The sequence below is a fragment of the Staurois parvus genome, unplaced genomic scaffold, assembly GCF_062004578.1.
Source record: "Staurois parvus isolate SC_StPar_1 unplaced genomic scaffold, SC_StPar_1.0 ptg000145l, whole genome shotgun sequence".
NCBI classification, from domain to species: Eukaryota; Metazoa; Chordata; class Amphibia; order Anura; family Ranidae; genus Staurois; species Staurois parvus.
Genome location: NW_028317941.1, coordinates 16174462 through 16198542, shown reverse-complemented (window position 1 = coordinate 16198542; position 24081 = coordinate 16174462). Strand labels below are relative to the sequence as shown.

At 40.5% G+C, this 24081-nt stretch overlaps 1 protein-coding gene across 1 annotated transcript in view; it reads right to left on the bottom strand.

Moving 5' to 3' along the window:
• WWC3 (WWC family member 3) overlaps positions 1 to 24081 on the bottom strand; it is a 264566-nt gene that overhangs the window by 93498 nt on the left and 146987 nt on the right. Inside the window, exons 4-5 of the mRNA XM_089673898.1 lie at positions 17578 to 17654; positions 10888 to 10967 (exon numbers count right to left, since the gene is read on the bottom strand). Of these exons, the coding sequence (XP_089530024.1) occupies positions 10888 to 10967; positions 17578 to 17654 (157 nt within the window). The remainder of the gene's footprint in view (positions 1 to 10887; positions 10968 to 17577; positions 17655 to 24081) is intronic.

Sequence of the window (24081 nt, the reverse complement as noted above, 5' to 3'; positions counted from 1 at the left end):
TTTTTTTATAAATGAAAGCTTCAGGGCTGTCATCCAGTAGTGACAACCGTAGGACTTGCACAAGTGAGAAGTGGTAGATCATATATTATATGAAAAATTCACTTTAAAGTGGTTGTAAACCTCAGACATGAATATGAAAAAAGCATATCCCTCTATACTTGTCTCTACCCAGAGCACTAAGTGTCATTTCTGTCTGCTGCCTCATTCCTCTGCTATTTGCATGAGTCACTTCTGACACGTTTTCCTGACACGAAAAATGGTGACAGGGAGGGCATAGCATTTTATTGGTGTGTGTCCCTTCCCTCCAATCAACTTTCAGAGCTCTCCTCCCTGAGTGTAACTTCAGCTCCCTGCCCCCAGCTTTAATGAGCTGGAAGATCCTGTGTAAATTCTTCCCTTTCAATGGATGTAGGGGATGTATCTACAGATGGCTGTAGATAAAGAGATAAAATTTATGTAGGTTTGTGTATCACTTGAGGCTAGTCACTTCACTAGGTATATGTAAGGGTTTATAACCACTTTAAGGAAGAGTTATGCTCCAAAAGATACTTTTAGGGAGGACTCTCAAGCCAACCACTTACATCAAAATAATTGCAGTCTTATTTTTAAAAGATTACATATCTACATATTAAGCTTATTTTTTTTTTGCCTCAACTTTGGTTGAGTAGCAATAGTCAAAAGCCAACTTAAATCTGACAGATGTTGATTTGCCAACTGTCTGACCACACACTGGCTTTCCAACTCTAAGTAACTCACAGTGTCAAAGAGCTTGGGCTGTGTAGAGTCAAGCAGTTGACAAGGCCTTCCAGTTGGACCTTGAAACCCTTCACATTAATAGACCAATGTGGGGGCTCTTGAGGTATGGAGCCAAGCTGTACAGTGCTGTGATAAATGTGGAAGTGACTGTTGCTGACCTGCTTCTGAAAACACTAAATCCTGTCTTTTTTTTTAAAATGGGGAGGTCAGAAATGACAGCCTCTATACACGCTAATTTGAATACAACGCTGTAAGTACAGATTGCCTTGATATGCAGTTTTCACTGAAGGTAACTTCTACCTATGCATCTGTGATCTTGTGCAGTGTTTCAATTGTCCTTACCTGTGACAAGTTTCTTTAAATAGGGATGTGTTTATAAAAATATGCAAAATAGGTATACCTAAAAATCACTGTTGGTCTTGGTTGGTGGTTCTTCAATGCATTTTGAGTGCCTGCTGCTGCATTATTATTAAATGGAATTTTAATCCCACTATGGGGCCCCAAAAATTATTATAATTCTTTGCTTCAACTCACTTTATAAATTATGGAAGTTGTCTAATAATACAATCAGTTGCAGACAGAGGTGGAGAAAGTGAAGAAAAAAGCAGAAGCTATCAATTGTTTATACCACAGAAAAATGCAGACAGATTATAGGGCTCCATGTGTATAAATGTCAAGCTCATAAATATTGCAAAACTGGCCATGAAGCATTAAAAATAACTAAAGGCAACATTTTTTTTTCTAGTTTTGGGTAGCTCAGAAAGGGATTAGAACACCTGTCAGGCTTTTTTTTTTCTTTATAAATAACATTTTTTGTTAAACATTTTCATTGATAATACAGAGTACAGACGTTCTTAGAAAGAACATGTATGACAGCATTGTTGACATAGCTCAGAGAAAATCTTAGCATTCTCAGAAAGAAAGCATTCAACGCATATTACACAAATATTATGAGTTTTGGAAGCAACTACCACTTATGAAGCATATCAAATATTGGCATTTGATAAGCAGTGGAGAAATTACATGTAAATATTTCAAATAAAGGTTGATATGCTTAATACCCACTAAATGCGGCTTAAGACTTCCAAGTGACAGTAAAAGATCAAATGACCAATATTTCAACTATGCAACCAACCTAAACAGCATGAATACAAAGAAGAGAAAGAAAAGGGTAAAAAGAAAAGAAAAAACAAGTCAAGAGATAAAAAAAAGATGAGAGGGAAGTTCGTGTCTCTCCAGGGGCCAGGCCCGCCAACCAGACCAAGGTGCAAATAAACAGGAGGAAACCCACGGATTCACTAAGTCAGAACTTCTTGTGAGTGCCAAAGCTCCCAAACTTGATTATGTCTCTACAAAATCTTCCCCCAAGTGAGCAGCCAACAATTCCATATTTCCATATCTCTAATTCTAGCATAGTGAGATAGATGCAAACTCTTCATCCAGTTAAGAGCTATTAAACATTTAGCAGCTGTTAGGATATGTCTCAACAGCTTTTTATCTGGTTTGAGGAGATTTTGAGATAGCAGACCCACCAAAAATAATTTATGGGTAAAAGAGAAAGTGGAGTCAAATAGTCGTATCATTTGGTGAAATGCACAATTTGAGGACAAGCCCAGTAAATGTGAATAAGGGAACCTTTAGCTCTATTGCAGTCTCAACACCAGTCACTGGCTGTGGGACGCATAGTGTACAAAATTCTGGGGTGAGATACCAAAAGTAAAGTCATTTGTAAAAATGTTCTTTGTATATTGTACAGATGGAGCTTTGGCAGCTTGGCACCAAATAACTTGCCAGGTTTCTAGCGTAATCTCATCCCTCAGACATTTTTCCCACCTAAGCACGTAGGTGTATTTGCCTAACGTCTGATAGGGGAAGGCATTCAACACAATATAGGCATCTGAGATTAGGCCTTTCCGAGAGGGGCTTTCTGCTAAAAGTCTTTCAAAGGGCGTAGGTTTGGAAAACTGCAGTGTATGAGTCATGGAGTGGGCATAATGTCTTATGAGATAACCATAGCGAGCTGTAGATGGTATGTAATATCTAGATTGCAATTGTTCGAAAGAGAGCAATTTACAGGTGACTAAGTCTACTAGCTGTCTAAATTTAAATAGTTGCAGTCGTAATCAAGGAGATATCATTAGAGGACAAACTATCTGACACTTCGGGATTGTAGGTGAAAGAGGTCATCAGAGAAGCAGTGGATATTAAGGTATACCGTTGCTTAAGCATATTCCATAAATTATGGAGGAAGGACATGGTGCACAGGAGTCTATCAGGAGGCACTGATACAGTTGCACTCCATAAAAGGCTATTTGGGTGAATAGGGGCCAACCAAAGCTTTTCCACCTCTGTCCATCTTTTGTAGGCATACAAAGTGGACCATGAAGCAAGGGGTCTCATTTGTGCTGCGTGGTATTAGGTCAATAAACATGGAAATTCCAATTTCCCATCATGTCGCGATTGACATGAAATTTTCACCACATGTTGGTAACAACCCATGCAACCTATACATACAAACAAACCAAAAAAATAAATTCAGAAATTAAGTTACTTGTAATAAAATGTAACGATGCAGGGAAAAAGTATTGAACACAAGAAGAAAGGGAGGTGCAAAAAGGCATGGAAAGCCAACACACCAGATGAATTCTACAAGTAATTAGAAAGTAATCCTGCCCCTTGTCAGTGTAAATTAATATCAGCTGTCTCAGTCTCAACTGATGGCCTATAAAAAGGTGTCTCATTACAAAAAACATCTCACGATAGGTGAAATAAATATTAAGGGGGTGGTTTTCTGGAATCCCCCTATTTGTTATAAAATTATGTACTATTTGTCAGTTACTATAATTAATTAGTAAATATCTGAGCTTTGACAATATTGATGGATGTAATATACTGCAATATTAGCTATAATAACAAACACAATGGGTAAAAGCAAAGAGCTCTCTCAAGACCTTTGCAACCTTATTGTTGCAAAACATACTGATGGAATTGATTACAGAAGGATTGAATGTTCCAGTGAGTACTGTTGGGGCCATAATCCGGAAGTAAAAAGAACAGCATTTCACCATAAACCATCCACGACCAGGTGCTCCGCGCAAGATTTTAGACAGAGGAGTGAAAATAATTGAAAATAAGTGTTGTCCAAGAGCCACGGACCACTTGTGGAGAGCTTCAGAAAGACCTGGAATTAGCAGGTACAACTGTTTCAAAGAAAACAATAAGTAATGCACTCAACCGATATGGCCTCTATGTATGCTCACTATGCAAGACTCCATTGCTGAAGAAAAAGCATGTTGAAGCTCATTTAAAGTTTGCAGCACAACATTTAGACAAGCCTGTGAAGTACTGGGAGAATATAGTCTGGTCAGATAAGACCAAAAAGTAATTCTTTAGATGCCACAATACACACCATGTTTGGAGGTCACCATACCAACAGTGAAGTTTAGAGGTGGGAACATCATGGTGTACAGCTGTTTTTCAGCATACATTACTGGCAAGCCTCATATCATTGGCAGAAGGATGAATGAAAAAGTGTACTAAGACATTCTTGATAAAAATCTGCTGCCACCAGAATGATGAAGATGAAACGAGGGTGGACATTTCAGCAAGACAATGATCCCAAACACAAAGCCAAGGAAAGCCCACATGAGCGAGGGTTGCAAAAGGAAAGGGCAAACTGAGGCAATCAAACAGTTTTTCGGCGTCTAAGCTTGGCAAAAGCGCAGGGTGTTTATCCCTGTTGGCTACATCAACTAAGTCGATCACCCGTCTGGTATTGTTGCCTGCCTGGCGGAACGGGACACAGCCCACCTGATCTTTATGTATTAGCGATGGAATAACCTTGTTCAAACATAGAAAGTAATTTTGTGAATATTTTCAAATCTGAATTCAATAAGGCTATTGGCCTGTAGTTGGTGCAAATAGCATGGTCTTTCTCTGGTTTGGGTATTAAAGTGATATAGGAGCGCAGCATATCCGGAGGTATAGGGCTTTGTTGTAAAAGCCATTGAATAAGCATACCATGTGTGGTAGCAAAATAGGGAGAAAGGTCATATAATATTCATATAGAAGACCGTCCTCCCAAGGGGACTTATGGTTAGGTAGCGACTTAATCGTACCCTTTATTTCCTTGTCTGTAACTGATCTGTTAAGAGATTGAAGGTCAGAAGAGGAAAGTGTGCGCATGCCGCTTCACGCTAGGTAGCATTGAATACAACTTTGGAGAGAAGGAGATGGTGGATTATTTGGAATATCCACATTATTGTATAGCTGAGAATAGAAGTTAACAAATAGTTGCACAATGGAGACCGAATGTGAATGTGGTGTTCCATCTTTATCTCTAACCATTTTTGGTGCAGAGGAATGGATTTTATCATTTATTTTATTTGCCAGGAGACAGTGGGCCTTATTGCCTTTGTCAGAGTAAGCTTGCCATATACGAGTAAGAGTTCTCTCGACCTTTCCGAGGGCTATTTCCTTAAGAGTGGCTTGAAGGTCTACCCGTGTCCGGAGGACACACAGTGACAGGGATGCCTGAAGACACATCTCAAGGGTGTGTACTTTCTGTTCTATCTGAATTTTAAGCATATTGGCATTTTTTTTTCAAGGCAGAGGAGAGAGCGATACATTGTCCCTGGAGAACCGGTTTGTGTGCTTCCCAAACAGTATTAAGGGAAACTTCCTCCGAACCAATATTCTCGATAAAATAAGTACGTAGCATCGCTTCTAGTTCCACCTTGGAAGGTAGATGTTTAAGCAGAAAGTTGTTAAGCTGCCAGTGACAAGTTATCAATTTGATAGCATCAAGGGATAGTGTCAACAAAATGGGGGCATGGTCAGAGCAAGAGCTGGGCACAATGGTAGCTGCTTTAAGCGTCCGTAACATTGGGTTATTTAAAAAAAAAGTAGTCATTGCATGAATGCAAGAGGTGGGGATGAGAGTAATGTGCCATACATGAAAAAAAGCCCGCCATCTGGTGAACTGGTGGAAAAGTTGGGAACTTTTAGTAGTGCTGGAATGTGGGGCCTCAGAGTTTAGGGAAGATCTATCCAGTACTATTGAGAATGGTAAACTGTAATCTCCCCCATCAACAGAAATTTGTGTTCCACCCAGAATAGGCATTTATATAGGTGAGAAAGAAAGGCAGTTTGGTTGACATTAAAGGTATACAAGTTGCATAGGGTGGCAATCATGATTGGACCAGGTACCCCTTAGGACAGGGTTTCTTCCCACTGACCATCACACTAATGTGTTATGAGTTATGTATATGGTAATTTTTAGTAGGGGTTCCCTGAGGCCAGAAAGTTTTTTCAAAGGTTCCTCTGTGTTGAAAAGGTTGAGAAAGACTGTCTTAGGATAATAAAATGACCTCTAGGATCTATGACCGATTAAACAGGCACAAATAGAAAGCCTCTTTTATTTAGATGGAACTCCTGTGCAAATATCATGTCCACTCCTGACTGCCTAAACTCCTGAAGTGCAAGATGTTGTTTATGGTTAGAGTTTAAACCATTGACATTTAAGGACAGAATCTTCACCATGATAAAATGTCAATGTTGGGTAATTAGCCAATGTAATTGTGACAGCAGAGTAGTATTATGGATATAAGGATGATATACATATCATACCATATTGTTCTACATCTCGTATTAAGCTTGTCCACCTTATTGTTAGTTTGTTGATCTACTCATCTCTGATTATTCCTTTTTTCCTCCTTTTCTATTCTCTTTTCTGTTTGTCTGTGTCTCTCCATGCCTCCAGACACTACGCAAATTACCAAGCTGTGGAACTACAGTGAGGGAAATAATTATTTGATCCGCTGCAGATTTCGCATTTCTTCCATTTGCGAATAATCACTCCAACAGTCTCATTCTCACCAAGCTTCTTGCTGATGGTGGTGTAGCCCATTCCAGCCTTGTGCAGGTCTACAGTCTTGTCCCTGATGTTCTTTGACAGCAATTTGGTTTTCCCCATGATGGTGAGGAAGAAAGAGATTCTGTGGACAGGTGTCTTTTATACAGATAACGAGTTGTCATTAGAAGCACCTTCATAAATTGACAAGACTAATCTGTGTACCACATGAGCACAGTCTGTGGGAGCCAGAATTATTGTTGGTTGGTAGGGGATCAAATATTTATTTTACTCACTGAACTGTAACTCCATTTATAACATTTGTATCATGTGTTTTTTCTGGATTTTTGGTTGATATTCTGTTTCTGTCATTTAAAATACACTTATGATAAAAATTATAGACCCTTCATTTGTTTGTAAGTGGGCAAACTTACATAATATGCAGAGGATCAAATAATTATTTCCCCCACTGTAGCCCAGCAGCTTGGTAATGTGTGGAGTGTCTGGAGGCATGGAGAGACACAGACAAACAGAAAAGAAAATATAAAAGGAGAAAAAAAGGAAAAGTCAGAGATGAGTAGTTCACCAAACCACCAATAAGGTAGACCAGCTTAATACAAGATGTAGAACAATCAGCCATAGAAACAGTTCCTAGATACCCCTTGGACCTAGATGATGGCAACAGGAGCATATACACAGGTTCAATTAACGGGGAGTCTGAAGGGGAGGAAGACAAGGGGTTGAACACCGGAAACAGCACTCCAAAGGGCTCCAGCATTTGAAAAATGGAAAGCAGCAAGTGAAACAAATAATGGGCATATTGCATTAATGTATTTCAATGTGATATGACCATACATAGACAGGAAAACACAATGAACGACTATTGCTTATGGGAGATCAGAGAACAAAACACCCCAGCACCATCCCTAAAATAAAAAATAGGAAGGGGGAGTGAGGTGTCTGGGTACACTGGACCAGCTACAACATGAAAAGTAAGAAAAAACACTATATATCAAATGTTACCAGTCCAATGGAAAAGAGTAAGAAATGCAACTGTGCTGAATGTCTAAATAAGGAAGGCTTCTGTTTTGGAGACTTGTGGGAAGAATCAGAAGGCCTAGCGCATTTTTTTGGAGAGACTTTCTGCCACATCATTGGAGGCATAGGTGCTGGTGTTAAAAGGTCCAAACCGAGTAGATCTGGCTGTAAAATTTCAAAAGCATCACAGAAGGCAAACAAGTCCTCCGGCACTCTCATTATTGCAGATTTTCCATTACGCTTCACCGTCAGGCTGAAGGGAAAACCCCAGGTATAGGTAATGTGATTCTCAAGTAGAAGGGACAGCAGAGGTTAGAGAAGTCGCCTCTTCTGTAGAGTTATCCAAGAGAGATTTGGATAAAGTTGAATCGCAGTCCCCTCAAAAAGAATTTTGCGTGTGGATCTAGCTTTCCTCACTGCAGAATTCATCCGTCTGCTTCTGTCTTCTGTCACATCATCAATAAACACCAATGACCCAGTGCCACTGGAAGCCATGCATGCCTATGCCATCACACTGCATCCACCATGTTTTTCAGATGACATTGTGTGCTTTGGATCATGAGCTGTTCCAAGCCTTATCCACACTTTTTTTCCCCGTCATTCTGGTACAGATTAATCTTCGTTTTATCCATCCAAAGAATGCTTTTCCAGAACTGGTCTGGCTTTTTTAGATGTTTTTTGGCAAAGTCTAATCTAGCTTTTGTATTCTTCAGGCTTACGAATGTTTTGCACCTTGTGCTGAACCCTCTGTATTTGCTCTCCTGAAGTCTTCTCTTGATTGTAGACTTTGACAATGATACACCCACCTCCTGGAGAGTGTCCTTCACTTGTCTGAATGATGTGAATGGGTTTTTCTTTACCATAGAGAGGATCCTGCAATCATCCACCACTGTTGTCTTCCATATACATCCATGCCTTTTTATGTTGCTGAGCTCACCAGTGCGTTTTCTTTCCTCAGAATGTACCAAACTGTTGATTTGGCCACTCCTAATGTTGCTGCTATCTCTCTGATGGATTTGTTTTGCTTTTGAAGCCTTACAATGGCCTGTTTCACTTGCTTGGACAGCTCCTTTGAACGCATGATGTCGGTTCACAGCAATAGATTCCAAATGCAAATACCACACTTAAAATCAATTTCAGACTTTTTACCTGCTTAATTGATGAAGAAATAATGAAGGGGTAGCCCACACCTGGTCATGAAACAGCTTTTGATTCAATTTTCCATTTACTTTTGGTCCCTTGAAAAAGGGGGGATGGCTACTCTTAAGAGCTGTAATTCCTAAACCCTTCCTCCAGTTTGGATGTGCATACCCTCAAATTAAACCTGAGAGTGTGCACTTTCACCTCATACCCATTATATAACTATAGCTTCAATGTTTTGGTAAATACCTGTAAAAAACTAAAATTGTGTCTGTATCCAAATATATATGGACTTAAGTGTATCTTTATGCAGCACATGATCTGTTCATGGATACTAGATAAAAGTTTGTTCACTGTTTATATTTGCAGCATTTTTGTAATATCCTATTTTATGTGAATATCTTCTGTGAATTATTACAGATTATCACACAATATTTGTCAACAAATGTAGAAAGTAGTTATATTCGAGGCTTACTGTTATGAATTTTCATTTTATTTTCTTGTAATATTTATATATGTAGACAGCACTGGACATTCAGCTTGTTAAGCTCAAAAGCAGGTTTACTGAATAACTTAGTAATTTAAAGTTGATGTAAACCCTAACTGAATGCACTTAGTGCAAAATCAACACTGTTTATCATAGACACTTGATAGGATTTTATTTCTGTTAGAAATAAAAGATAATAAATACTCCCTTTCCTTGTTTCTCATGCATCCTCTTTTCAGCTATTTCCCACCTACATTCTTTGAGTGGACTCCAGTGGCGGCTGCCTGTCATTTCTCAGGGTGGGTTTCCTGATGGATGACAACAGCAGAATATACCTGTATAATAAATGTCAGCACGACATTTTATAGTTTCTAGTAGCAGCACGTGTGACAAAGTGCATCTGAGAGACTGAGCTTTGTCCCCACTGAACAGGAAGTGCCAAACATAGACCCTTGTGTCAGTATCAACAAATACTAGTTTAATGCAAACCAGATTAAAAAAAAAAAAGATTGAAATTACTTCTGTAATCTCATTAAAATGTTACAAATTATATGAGATTTTAGTGATTACTTATTCTTTAAGAACAGAATCTAACACTGTACTTTCAACTGACTGATTAATTAATGTCAAAATGTAAGGACACAACGAATAAACGAATCATCTGAGCGAGCTGCCCTTGGAATGATTTAAGCCTTGGAGTACTATTTTTAAAATCACATATTGAAGAAATAACTGCCAGCCACATTAGACACCTCCCATGTAAAGCCATAGATTACCTACTTGAAGAATGGAAAGTTTTGTTGTAAACCTGGCCTTTTACATCATCAGGCCTGGCAACAGACCTCAAGCTAACCACAGCTTGCTTCCTGCTACCCTTCTATCAACAGCAGGTACTGTTGAGAGGCCAGGGATTTTTTTTTTATACACAGGACCTGTCCCATTACCACTAACAATGCTCTTTTTGTTTTTTAACTGCTTCTGTGTGTTTTACTGTTATCTCAGGGCACTGGCCATATCTGGTGTTTTCTCGTGGGCTTGTGTCTTTTGCTATATACATATAATCTATGGCTTCTCTTCTAGAGAGCTAACAATGCCACCCTGTTCTGAAAGTATGCTAAGATTTTCTAAACTAAACATTAGCGCAGATGGAAATTCCCTGCACGGCCAGAGCTGTAATGTCCGCAGCTTATTACAGCTATGTGTTCAGTAGGAAGGAATTGCATATTTAGGTCCTCGTGGAATACTGGCTAAGCAGACTTGTCCAAGAAAGAGGGAATTCTGAGTCAGCAGTGCAATTAATATGCTGCAAAAGGAACAGGTTACACACTAACATAAGCATACTAAGACAGCCACCCACAATACATTAAATGGACAAATATATCCACATGTCTAATGAACCAGTATTATCTTTTTAGAGAAACGTGACCCCATGCACAGGCTGTCTCAAAAGTAGGACAAACCCACTGTATACTGTATACCGCATGAATGGGATACACCACTAGCTGCTACTAACAGAGGAAGAGAGGATTCCTTTTTATTTTTCTGAAAATAATTTCAAGGACACCAAGGGCAATATATTTCATTAAAAAGAAGTGAATAGCCTCAGTCAGCTTACTCTTGTAGAGTTTCCACTCCCTTTTCTTTGAACTGAAGTTCCTGCTTCATCAGAGTTAGCTCTCGTTTTAACCTAGAAAGCTGAAAAAAAACACTATTGTACATAACATCATTTCAAAAAAATATTACAAAATCAAGTTTATTACAAAAAGCTTGAAGGTCATATGTGCAAAATGACTTGTAGGAATCTCAATATGTATATGTTTGGCTTAATGAAACAAGTTATTTACATGTTGTATCTTCCATTCTTGGGCTTCTACCCACATTTAAGGATAGCTATCAGAGACTTGCAGATCATTTCTTATGCTTCTATGACCAACTATCTATCCTGAACCCCTGGTTTATTGTTTAGCAGTTACAGTCTAAAATACAGAGCAGGACCTTTGAAAAAATTACTTGAAAAGATTGTTAGTGCCAGTACAAGATGTGTACACCATTTATTGTATGGCTAGGGTTTGGGGAGCAAATAAATAGTATAAAGAGCAAAGAGCAACATTATGGTGAGGGTACTAAAAGACACCAAATAATTCTTAAAGGAGAAGTTCATCTTTTGGATAAAAATAATAAATGCACATTTTTTTGGCAGGTAAAAAAATGTGCATTTATTATTTTTGTCCAGAGGAGCCTGGATAGCATTGCACCAGTGATCAGTAGATCGCTGATGTCATGCAGGTCTCCTGCAGACCTGTCAGAATATCTGATAGCCGTAATAAAAATTTTTTTTATATATATAAAAAACCCAAATACCCCAAAATAATAGGTATTACTAAATATAGGAAGCATTGGAGGGGTAGCCATAAAGTGAGGTCCCTAAGTAAATTGGAATCCAAGTGGATTTATAATATGCAAACTTATACCCCCAAAGGGCTGAACATAGAGTTCGATTTAAATTGTTTTATTTCAGATTATTGATATAGTAGTGAGAATACCATAAACTCCATTAGTTATGAGGTGTTTGATAGGGATTCCTTATGTGCGCACAGTAGATTTATACGTACTATTCCTCTTTTAAAAGGTCCTGTCTGTTTGTTAATGATTTTTATATTGTGCAAAAAAACTTTTTATATTATATAAATTTTAAAAAAAATTTTATATAAATGTATATGGCTCGGTTGTAAGATCAGGTTTTTGGATGTGGCCTGTATGGATTTACAGTAAAAGGGTATGGGTGGAGTGTCAGGAATTCTTTGATCCTTATTTTATATATTTTTTTATATTTTTATTTTGGTATATTTTAAATAATTTTAAATAATAAATACAAAAAGTTTTTTATATATATAAAAAAATTTTTTATTTTAATTAAAGATTGTAATGAGGGGTTTTACATGGTTAATGTTTATTGTCCCACTTTGTTGGCTTAGTGGTTTAATTCCAGAGTAGCGGCCATTATATATGTGTATGATTCCGGTTTGATCTATAATTGGTAGATATAGGTTATTTGTTATATAAATAATATTAAATATATGCTACCAGTATGATATCCATGTTTCTATATTTCTCGTACTGGTCTGTCCACATACAGTCATGGCCGAAATTGTTGGCACCCTTGATATTTTTCCTGAAAATCAAGTATTTCACAAAAAAAAGGTATTGCATTAACACATGTTTTGCTATACACATGTTTATTCCCTTTGTATGTATTGGAACAAATATAAAACAGAGGCAGAAAAGCAAATATGACATAATGTCACACAAAACCCCAAAAATGGGCTGGACAAAAGTATTGGCACCCTTAACTTAATATTTGGTTGCACACCCTTTGGAAAACATAACTGAAATCAGTCGCTTCCTATAACCATCAATAAGCTTCTGACACCTCTCACCCGGAATTTTGGACCACTCTTCCTTTGCAAACAGCTCCAGGTCTCTCTTATTGGAAGGACACCTTTTCCCAACAGCAATTTTAAGATCTCTCCACAGGTGTTCAATGGGATTTAGATCTGGGCTCATTGCTGGCCACTTCAGAACTCTCCAGCGCTTCTTTGCCATCCATTTCTGAGTGCTTTTTGACGTATGTTTGGGGTCATTGTCCTGCTGGAAGACCCAGGATCTTGGACGCAAACCCAGCTTTCTGACACTGGGCCCTACAGTGCGACCCAAAATCCTTTGGTAATCCTCAGATTTCATGATGCCTTGCACACAGTCAAGGCACCCAGTGCCAGAGGCAGCAAAACAACCCCAAAACATCATTGAACCTCCACCATATTTTACCGTAGGTACTGTGTTTTGTTCTTTGTAGGCCTCATTCCGTTTTCGGTAAACAGTAGAATGATGTGCTTTACCGAAAAGCTCTATCTTGGTCTCATCTGTCCACAAGACGTTTTCCCAGAAGGCTTTTGGCTTACTCAAGTACATTTTGGCAAACTGTAGTCTTGCTTTTTTATGTCTCTGTGTCAGCAGTGGGGTCCTCCTGGGTCTCCTGCCATAGCGTTTCATTTCATTTAAATGTCGACGGATAGTTCGCGCTGACACTGATGCTCCCTGAGCCTGCAGGACAGCTTGAATGTCTTTGGAACATGTTTGGGGCTGCTTATCCACCATCCGGACTATTCTGCGTTGCAATCTTTCATCAATTTTCCTCATCCGTCCACGACCAGGGAGATTAGCTACAGTGCCATGGGTTGCAAACTTCTTGATAATGTTGCGCACTGTGGACAAAGGCAAATCTAGTTCTCTGGAGATGGACTTGTAACCTTGAGATTGTTGATATTTTGCCACAATTTTGGTTCTCAGGTCCTCAGACAGTTCTCGTCTCCTCTTTCTGTTGTCCATGCTTAGTGTGGCACAGACAGACACACAATGCAAAGGTTAAGTGAACGTCTCTCCTTTTTATCTGCTTTCAGGTGTGATTTCTATATTGCCCACACCTGTTACTTGCCCCAGGTGAGTTTACAGGAGCATCACATGCTTGTAACATTCTTATTTATCCGCAGTTGTGAAAGGGTGCCAATACTTTTGTCCAGCCCATTTTTGGAGGTTTGTGTGACATTATGTCGAATTTGCTTTCTTTCCTCCCTTTTTTTGTTTTGTCCCAATACACACAAAGGGAATAAACATGTGTATAGCAAAACATGTGTTAATGCAATACGTTTCGTGAGAAATACATGATTTCCTGGAGAAATATCAAGGGTGCCAACAATTTCGGCCATGACTGTATGATCACGCAAGAATAGGTTCATTGAATATGAGATTCATATATATATATATATATATATATATATATAGATACATCTGGCCGAGATTCTAGTGTTTGTCCCCATTTTTTACATTCCGGCTCTATTGGGCTGAGTAATGTATTTTTGGCTACAAGAATATGGCCGCGGAAGATCCTGCAGTGTGGGCATTGACCCTCCTTTGGGAAGGTACATTTGATTATGCCGGGTACTTAAAGGAAGTCCTTCACTACGCATGTCAGCCCTGAGGAAGTCACATGATACTGTGACGCAACGCGTCGGCCCGACGTAGTGACGTACTTCCGGCGTAGCGGCCATCTTGGTACACCTCTTTGCACTCTGTACACCCATGCAGATGACATCCAAGAGCATGTGGTAGGAGCCCTGATTTGCATTAAGTTGATGTAAGTATGCGCATTCTATTTTACCATTATTTTTGGCAATAAACATATTACACAATGGAAGCTTGTGTTTTATGTTACATGTGAGTGGTTAGCGCAGTACGTGACCCTGCCTGGAGAAGGAGCCAATATTGGAGTTCTGATCCCCAGAGGGAGATCTGCACATAGTGGGAGCTGTCGTTTGGAGTGATACTAACCTGGAGGATCTGTGAGAGGGATCCGATTAAAACGCTTTGACTCGCAAGGGTCGAGTCTGTAAGGTGAGAGGCTAATTCAGCCAGTGAACGGATGATACTTTTGTACAGCCATCAACCCACGTTTTTACACGGATATCAGCACGAGTTGTTTTGTTCACTTGAGCGTGATTATTGAAAGTTGGACTTTAAAACGCATGAAAATAGATCATTGTGTGTATACTATTGCACTAATTAGAGTTCACATTTGCACATGAGGTTGTTTTATCCACTTTATGGGATTTGTGTAGGTGTGTATATATATATATTAGTGCACATTGTGTGTTTATGCAAATTTGTTAAAACACGCACTGTTATATCAGTAAAAAGAACTGGTTTTTTCACCATCACTATAGGAGCCTTTTTTGTGTTTTTTGTGTTTTTTTATAAGCACGAGGTTATTTATAGTAGACACGTTTATTCACTTATAATTGAGGGGATTTATTTGCACATTGATTTATTTGAATATAAGCGATTAGCGCTACATTTTTTTCATAATTTAATTTTTGAGGATCATTGGATATATGATTTAATGTTGGCAGCTTCTCGCTATTAATATTATTGTTTAAAATCATCTTGAGCGCAGGAGGTTCACACCACTATCACTAAATGGCGGACCGCGGTCCAGACATTGACCGAATGATAGTCCTACCTGGACTGTGGCTCTACCATTTACCAGCCTGGGTGTCATTTCCCGTGTGATATCCTCCTTCTCCCACTGCTGCCACAGCATTCATTCCTTCAGTCAGGTACAATGCAGAAGGAGCGGCATGTCCAGGCAGAGCGCAGAAGCTGCCCAAAATTTCAAGTTAACCAGCCAGTGATTTGGTGCTAGGATGCAGGGTGGTCCTAGCAACCAATCACCTGCCTGTTAACAGGAAAAGTTGGGCAGCTCCTGCCCTCTGCCTGGACATGCCGTGCCTTCTACCTTCTGTGCGAGATTGGAAAAGAGAGGAGAGTTATGATTGACAGGGGGAAATGGAACATAATGGAACAGAAATTCACTTAAAGAGGGCTGGGGTGAAAGTAAGGGGGGTTGGGCTTTGAAGGGGACTGGGATGCAAAGAAGGGGGGCTGTGAAGGGTACTGGGATGCAAGTAAGGGGGTGGCTGTAAAGAGGACTGGAGTGCAAGTAAGGGGGCTGTGAAGGGGACTGGGGTGCATGTTAGGGGGGCTGTGAAGGGGATTGGAATGCAAGTAAGGAGGCTGTAAAAGGGATGCTGTGAAGGGGACTGGGGTGCAAAGAAGGGGGGGGCAGTGAACAGGACTGCAGTGCAAGTTAGGGGGCTGTGAAGGGGACTGGGGTCCAAATAAGGGGGGGGGGGCTGTAAAGGGGACTAGGATGACTGGGATACAAGCAGGGGCGGACTGACAACTCATGGAGCCCCCAGGCAATACGGGATCATGGAGCCCCTGTGTCCTTGCCAAAACTCAAAAAAGCCTATGAAAAAGGTACCAGGGGCATCTCATGGGGCCCCCTACTGACCCTGGGCCCTCGGGCAGTGCCCAAGTTTCCAAATGGTCAGTCCGCCCCTGGATACAAGTAAAGGGGCTGTGAAGGGGACTAGGGTGCAAGCACGGGGCGGGGGGGGGGCTGTAAAGGGGACTGGGATACAAGGAAAGGGGCTGTGAAGGGTGCTGAGATGCAAGTAAAGGAAAGCTGGAATGGGGACTGGGGTGCAAGGGGGGACTATATAGGGGACTGGGGTGCAAGGAAAGCGGGTTGTGATGTGATATGGGGGCTGAGGACATGGATGTAAAAGAGGGAGGTCTGTGATGTAAGGGAAGGGGCTTTGATGTGAAGGGGGGCCAGCAGAGAGCATTGAAGTGAAGGAGGGGCTGTGATGTAAAGGAATGCTGTATTGCAAAGGGGGGGGTGCTGTGATGTAAAGAGGGATGTATTGTAAAGGGGGATGCTGTGGTGTAAAGAGAGTGCTGTAATGTGAAGGGGTGGCTGTATTTTAAAGGGGGGGGGGGTGCTGTGCTGTAAAGGGGGCTGTATTGTAAAGGGGGTGGTTTGATGTAAAGAGGGGGTTCTGCTATGTAAAAGGGAGTGCTGTAATGTAAAGGGGGGGGGTGAACTGTGATATGAAGAGGGCTAAGATGTATTGGGGAGGACTGATGACACTGATGTAAAGGGGAAACTGTAATATAAAGGGGTGGGGCTGTGATATGAAGGATCGAGTCTTAGCACAAACATGAGACTTGGACCTCTGCTGGATGAAAATTTTAATGACCAGACCTCTGTGAATTTTAATTCAGTACCCCTGGTTTAGTGTTTTTTTCCCCCCTACGGGAGTGTTTGCATTAAAAAAACTTGTAAATGTGTGCAAGGAACTGCATGCAAGACTTATCTTATAAACTTTTTTTATAACATAATAGGTTTATGAAAAGCCAAAACTTTGAAGTGTATTGAATTATTGAAACCCCGCCAGTTTATTATTTCTGACTGTGTACCATTGAAGCTGAAGAAATACATTTTCCTTCATTTCCTATTTCAGAGATGAAGCACAGAGTCAGTCTCCCAAAGTGCGGGGAATTCCCCTCTTATACAACTGTAACAGGTGTCCCCATTGGATGATTTACACCTACCTCTTGTTAAGGGGACTATTTTAAATTTTTGTATTTCCCCTCACTTTCTTTCTTGGTGACACAGGTCACCAGTACAAATAGAGAGGTAAATCTCTGCAATGGGGACCATGACAGCAAATAAATTGACAGAGTGTCTAACCCACCCCCACTCTATCCAAATCTGAAATAAAGGTTTTATCTAGAGATGCAGTACATATTAATGTTAATATATTGCAACAATAGCAAGAATTTGTAGAGCATTTTAATGACTCCATTATGAAAAAGTCTGAATCACCAGGAGTGGAATTCTTACCCTGTCTCGACGACTTGCTATTTCAGCCTTAATTTGATAAGGATCATATTTTGTGTTTGTAGAGAATCCCGAAAAAGCTAGAGGAAAATTATAAGCACAATATGAACACACAGAAAAAATACAAAATATCACATTACAATTTTAAGTAAAGAAGGCCAAGTTCACGTAAGATTCAGTAGCCTGTCAATGCAAACTAGGAGCTAGCAGTTTAGAAGATCTCCCAAAATCATGCCGTATCTAAGCTGTCAGCTTGTTCCTTTACTCTGTGGTTAGCTGGGTGCAAAGCCCAGGAGCCTGTTCCCACTCAGTGCAAACACTCAGCTTCAAACAATGACCCACACACCAATGATGTCACAAGAACGCAAATTATATTGTTCAATAGCATACACTGAATGTTTCAACTTTAGGTCTGCCCCTCTAATGCACTTTACCCATCCAGGATTAGAGATGTGATGTGATGTCATTGGTGTGTCGCCCATTGTTCGATAATCAAGAATTTGTTCCTGAAGGAATAGTCTAGCAATATAGCAGGTAGCCTGTTCCTATCATTGCACAGATATTATCATAAGTCCTTATGTTACAGCATTACTCAGCAGTCACATGACCAACTCCAGCTTTTAGTCTTATGTATGACCATGGCGGTGGGAAGGTGTGAAACCTTAGTGGCATGTCACTGCCTGTGTTGTTGACACTACGTCCCGAACTCCCAGCAACCCTTGCCACCTATCTCACTGCTGTGAACATAGACTTGAGGCTGACTAACAATGAGCAGGGTGATGTGTGCCAACTACTAAAAGACTACAGGCATGCCGTACAGGAGAGTGCATGAAAAGGTGACAGCACCACTTATGCATTGCAAGGCATTGTGTGAGGGTTGTCACCCTACTACAGAAAGTCTCACAGGCAATAATATAAAAACTGAAAACAGAGCATCAAACAATCATCTTAAGAGTCCATAAAAAATACTGACAATAATAATTTGAAAACAGGAAGACAAGCGGGAGACAATGCATTTCAGGGGCCAATAAAATCTCCCTTCATCAGGGCTGAAATAATGTAGCAAAAAACTCTACAGGACTCCTGAAGGGACAAGCACATCTATCACATCCATTAAGACAGCTCCCCTTTTTTCTCCTGACAGAGATCTTCCTTCAGGAATACCTTTTAAAAAGAGTCCAATAGAGTTTTCTGCTACATAATATCATCCTCAGTGTCTCAGGCATTAACTGACAACAAGACTGCCAGTGCTATAGGCTATTAAGTGCAGCTCCTGTCCCTGATTTGTCATTCCCAGTGGAAAGAAGGCATCATGCAAAGCACAAGGTAATATTGGCAAACATCTGGAAATTTAGAGACAGTATATATCTATAAAGTCAATATAAAAATAAACAACAGAGAGATGAGCACCACTCCCAAGCTCTTAGATTGGCCTGCTAATTGTGCTGTTGGGAGCTCAAACGTTAGAAAAGCTAATCTCAGCTCTATGAAAGTCCACAGCCAAGAGAAGACCTATTGTGTACCAATGTTTCCAGCGTAGTAAAAACTTTCTTGCAATGGACAGATACAACATGGAGCCCTGCCTGGAACTTCCTCTGTTGATGCATTTAATCCACAAGTAGACTTAATAATAGGAAAAGCCATACAAATGTAAATGGCAGTAAACGTAAGGAACTGCTGTTCAAATAACGTTTTCCTAATGATAATGTTAGTTTTCTGGCTTTCTGCCTTTACTGTGAATTTTCTGATCTGCATACTTGTTCTATGTTGGTAAGTCAGAAAATACTGAAGAATGTGGCTCAGAATAACAGCTTGGCAACTGGAAATTGCAGAAGGAGATCACTTATGGTAGCAATAACCCTAACTTTTCATCATGCCAGAATTGAAAAATTAAGCCTGGACAGGAGCACAGGCTTCTGCCTGCAGTGGGATGTATATGGTGCTCACTGTATTCTGCCTGCCGTGGGATTTACATGGTGACAACCGTATTCTGTCTGCCGTGGGATTTTCATGGTGATGACCGTATTCCGTCTATAGTGGGATTTACATAGTGCTCTCTGTATTCTGCTTGCAAAGGGATTTACATAGTGTTCACTGTATTCTGTCTGCAATGGTATTTACCTTGTGCTCACTGTATTCTGTCTGCTGTGGGATTTACCTTGAGCTCACTCTATTCTGTCTGCAGTGGGGTTTACATTGTGCTTACTGTATTCTGTCTTCAGTGGATTTTACATGGTGCTCACTGTATTCTGCCTGCAGTGGAATTTACATGGTGCTCACTGTATTCTGTCTGCAGTGGGATTTACATGGTGCTCACTGTATTCTGCCTGTATTGGGATTTACATGGTGCTCGCTGTATTTTGTCTGCAGTGAGATTTATATGGTGCTCACTGTGTTGTGTCTGCATTGGAATTTACATGCTGTTCACTATATTCTGTCTGCAGTGGAATTTACATGGTGCTTACTGTATTGTGTCTGCAGTGGAATTTATGTGGTGATCACTGTATTCTGTCTGCAGTGGGATTTACATGGTGCTGACTGTATTCTCTCTATCGTGGGATTCACATGGTGCTCACAATATTCTGTCTGCAGTGGAATTTACATGGTGCTCACGGTATTGTGTCTGCAGTGGTATTTACCTTGTGTTCACTGTATTCTGTCTGCAGTGGTATTTACCTTGTGTTCACTGTATTCTGTCTGCAGTGGGGTGTACATGGTGCTCACTGTATTGTGTCTGCAGTGGGATTTACATGGTGTTCACTGTATCCTGTCTGTGGTGGTATTTATATGATGCTTACGGTATTGTGTCTGCAGTGGTATTTACCTTGTGTTCACTGTATTCTGGCTGCAGTGTGGTTTACATGGCGCTCATTGTATTCTGTTTGCAGTGTGGTTTACATGGCGCTCACTGTATTCTGTCTGCAGTGGGATTTACATGGTGCTCACTGTATTGTGTCTGCTGTGGGATTTACTTGGCGATCACTGTATTCTGTCTGCAATGGGATTTATAAGGTGCTCATTGTAATGTGTCTGCAGTGGGATTTACATGGTGCTCACTGTATTGTTTCTGCACAGGGATTTACATGGTGTTCGCTGTATCCTGTCTGCAGTGGTATTTACATGGTGCTCGTGGTATTATGTCTGCAGTGGTATTTACCTTGTGCTCACTGTATTCTCTCTGCAGTTGGGTTTCCATTGTGCTCAATGTATTCTGTCTGCAGTGGGATTTACATGGTGCTCAGTGTATTCTGTTGTAAGTGGAATTTACATGGTGCTCACTGTATTCTGTCTGCAGTGGGATTTACCTTGTGTTCACTGTATTCTGTCTGCAGTGGGGTTTACATTCTGCTCACTGCATTGTGTCTGCAGTGGGATTTACAGTGCCTTAAAAAAGTATTCATACCCCTTGAAATTTTCCACATTTTGTCATGTTACAACCGAAAACGTGTATTTTATTGGGTTTTTTGTGACAGACCAACACAAAGTGGCACATAATTGTGAAGTGGAAGGAAAATGATAAATGGTTTTCAGAATTTACAAATAAATATGTGAAAAGTGTGGCATGCATTTGTATTCAGTCCCCTCTGTCTGCAGTGGGATTTACTGTACATGGTGCTCACTGTATTCTGTCTGCAGTGGGATTTACATGGTGCTCACTGTATTCCGTCTGCAGTGGGATTTACATGGTGCTCACTGTATTCTGTCTGCAGTGGGATTTACATGGTGCTCACTGTATTCCGTCTGCAGTGGGATTTACATGGTGCTCACTGTATTCTGTCTGCAGTGGGATTTACATTGTACTCAAAGTATTCTATCTGCAGTGGGATTTACATGGTGCTCACTGTATTCCGTCTGCAGTGGTATTTACACTATTCAGATATTTATTTGTATAAAAAAATTTGAAAGCCATTCTTTCATTTTCCTTCCACTTCCCAATTATGTACCACTTTGTGTTGGTCTATCACATAAAATTCCAATAAAATACATTTACGTTTTTGGTTGTAACATGACAAATGTGGAAAATGTCCAGGGGTATGAATACTTTTTCAAGGCACTGTACATGGTTCTCACTGTATTCCGTCTGCAGTGGGATTTACACTTTTCAGATATTTGTTAAAAAATTTGAAAACCATTTTATCATTTTGATTCCACTTCCCAACTATGTGCCACTTTGTGTTGGTCTATCACAGTGGTGGGCAACCTTTTTTTTCAACTGAGCCAAATCTCGCCAAAACCACGATTGAAATTTATTTTGAGAGCCACATTTTTAAAACTGAAAATACATAGGATGGTACACTGTTTTTAGTTTCAATAAGTTTTTATAGTAATTCATCCCCCATAGTAATTCATCCCCCATAGTAATTCATCCCCCATATAGTAATTCATCCCCCATAGTAATTCATCCCCCATAGTAATTCATCCCCCATATAGTAATTCATCCCCCATATAGTAATTCATCCCCCATATAGTAATTCATCCCCCATAGTAATTCATCCCCCATATAGTAATTCATCCCCCATATAGTAATTCATCCCCCATAGTAATTCATCCCCCATAGTAATTCATCCCCCATATAGTAATTCATCCCCCATATAGTAATTCATCCCCCATAGTAATTCATCCCCCATAGTAATTCATCCCCCATATAGTAATTCATCCCCCATATAGTAATTCATCCCCCATATAGTAATTCATCCCCCATATAGTAATTCATCCCCCATATAGTAATTCATCCCCCCATAGTAATTCATCCCCCATATAGTAATTCATCCCCCATATAGTAATTCATCCCCATAGTAATTCATTCCCCATATTAAGTCCCCAAGTCCCCCCTGTGTCAATTCACTTACCTTTGCTCCGCGCGTTCCTCTCGCCGTGTTCCCGCGCCGTTCAGGTCTTCAGGGCGGACTGTGAGAGGAGCCTAGCTCCCCTCCCCTCACGCTCGTCACGCTGCCCCGCCTACACACATCCTGACAGCCACATCCGCGGGCCGGATTAAAAGGTCCTGACTTTTGGGGCGGCCGCCCGAGAGGAGGGAGGGGAGCGGGCGCCCGGCACACAGAAGAGCCGCATTAGCGTGTGTAAAGAGCCGCATGTGGCTCACGAGCCGCGGCTTGCCGACCACTGGTCTATCACATAAAATCCCAATACAATACATTTACAAGTTGTAGCATGACAAAATGTGGAAAATATCCAGGGGTATGAATACTTTTTCAAGGCACTGTACATGGTACTCACTGTATTCTGTCTGCAATGAGGTTTACATTGTGCTCACTGTACTCCATCTGCAGTGCAATTTACATGGTGATCACTGTATTGTGTCTGCCATGGGATTTACATGGTTCTCACTGTATTGTGTCTGTTGTGGGATTTATGTGGTGATTACTGTATTCTGTCTGCAGTGGGATTTACATGGTGCTGACTGTGTTCTGTCTATCGTGGGATTCATATGGCGCTCACTATATTCTATCTGCAGTGGAATTTAAATTGTGTTCACTGTATTCTGTCTGCAGTGGGGTTTACATGATGATCACCGTATTTTGTCTGCAGTGGGATTTACATGGTGCTCACTGTATTCTGTCTGCAGTGTGATTTACATGGTGCTGACTGTATTGAGTCTGCAGTGGGATTTACATGGTGATCTCCGTATTCTGTCTGCAATGGGATTTTCATGGTGGTTACTGTATTGTGTCTGCCGTGGAATTTACATGCTGCTCACTGTATTGTTTCTGCAATGGGATTTACATGGTGATCACCGTATTCTATCTACAGTGGGATTTACATGGTACTCACTGTATTCTGTCTGCCATGGGATTTACATGATGTTCACTGTATTCTGTCTGCAGTCGCATTTACATGGTGCTCACATTATTCTGTCTGCTGTGGGATTTACATGGTGCTCACCGTATTGTGTCTTCAATGGGAGTTACATGGTGCTCACCGTATTCTGTCTGAAGTAGATTTTACTCAGTAATCATTGTATTCTATCTGCAGTGGTATTTACATGATGCTCACTGTTCTGTCTTTAGCAGATTATACTTGGTAATCACTATATTTTGACTGCAGTGGATTATACAACTCAGATAAAGCTAAACTGAAAGTTTCAGACTTAGGCTGGCCATAGACGGGCCGTTTATTGGCCGAATTGTCGGCCGATAAACGAAAAATCGGTCGGTGCCGTTGCCGATGCTGCCACCATTGTCCACGAAAAATAAACGATTTCATGGATTGACCGGCATGACCGATAAAAATAAATGAGAAGATCCACGAAAAATGGCCGACGGGCTGGCCCCACTAACGGCGTGAATATCGGCAGGTTTTTCGTGCGGACAAAAAATCGGCCAATAAACGACCCGTCTATGGCCTGCATTTGTCAATACTCAGTATAACACTATACCCTGGTAGCCCTCCTCGTGATTTTTCACGATGTTCACAGAGTTTGCATGCCATAACAAATCTGTTATATATTGCAGCACTGCTTTTTTACCACAGCTATAGCATGTGCTA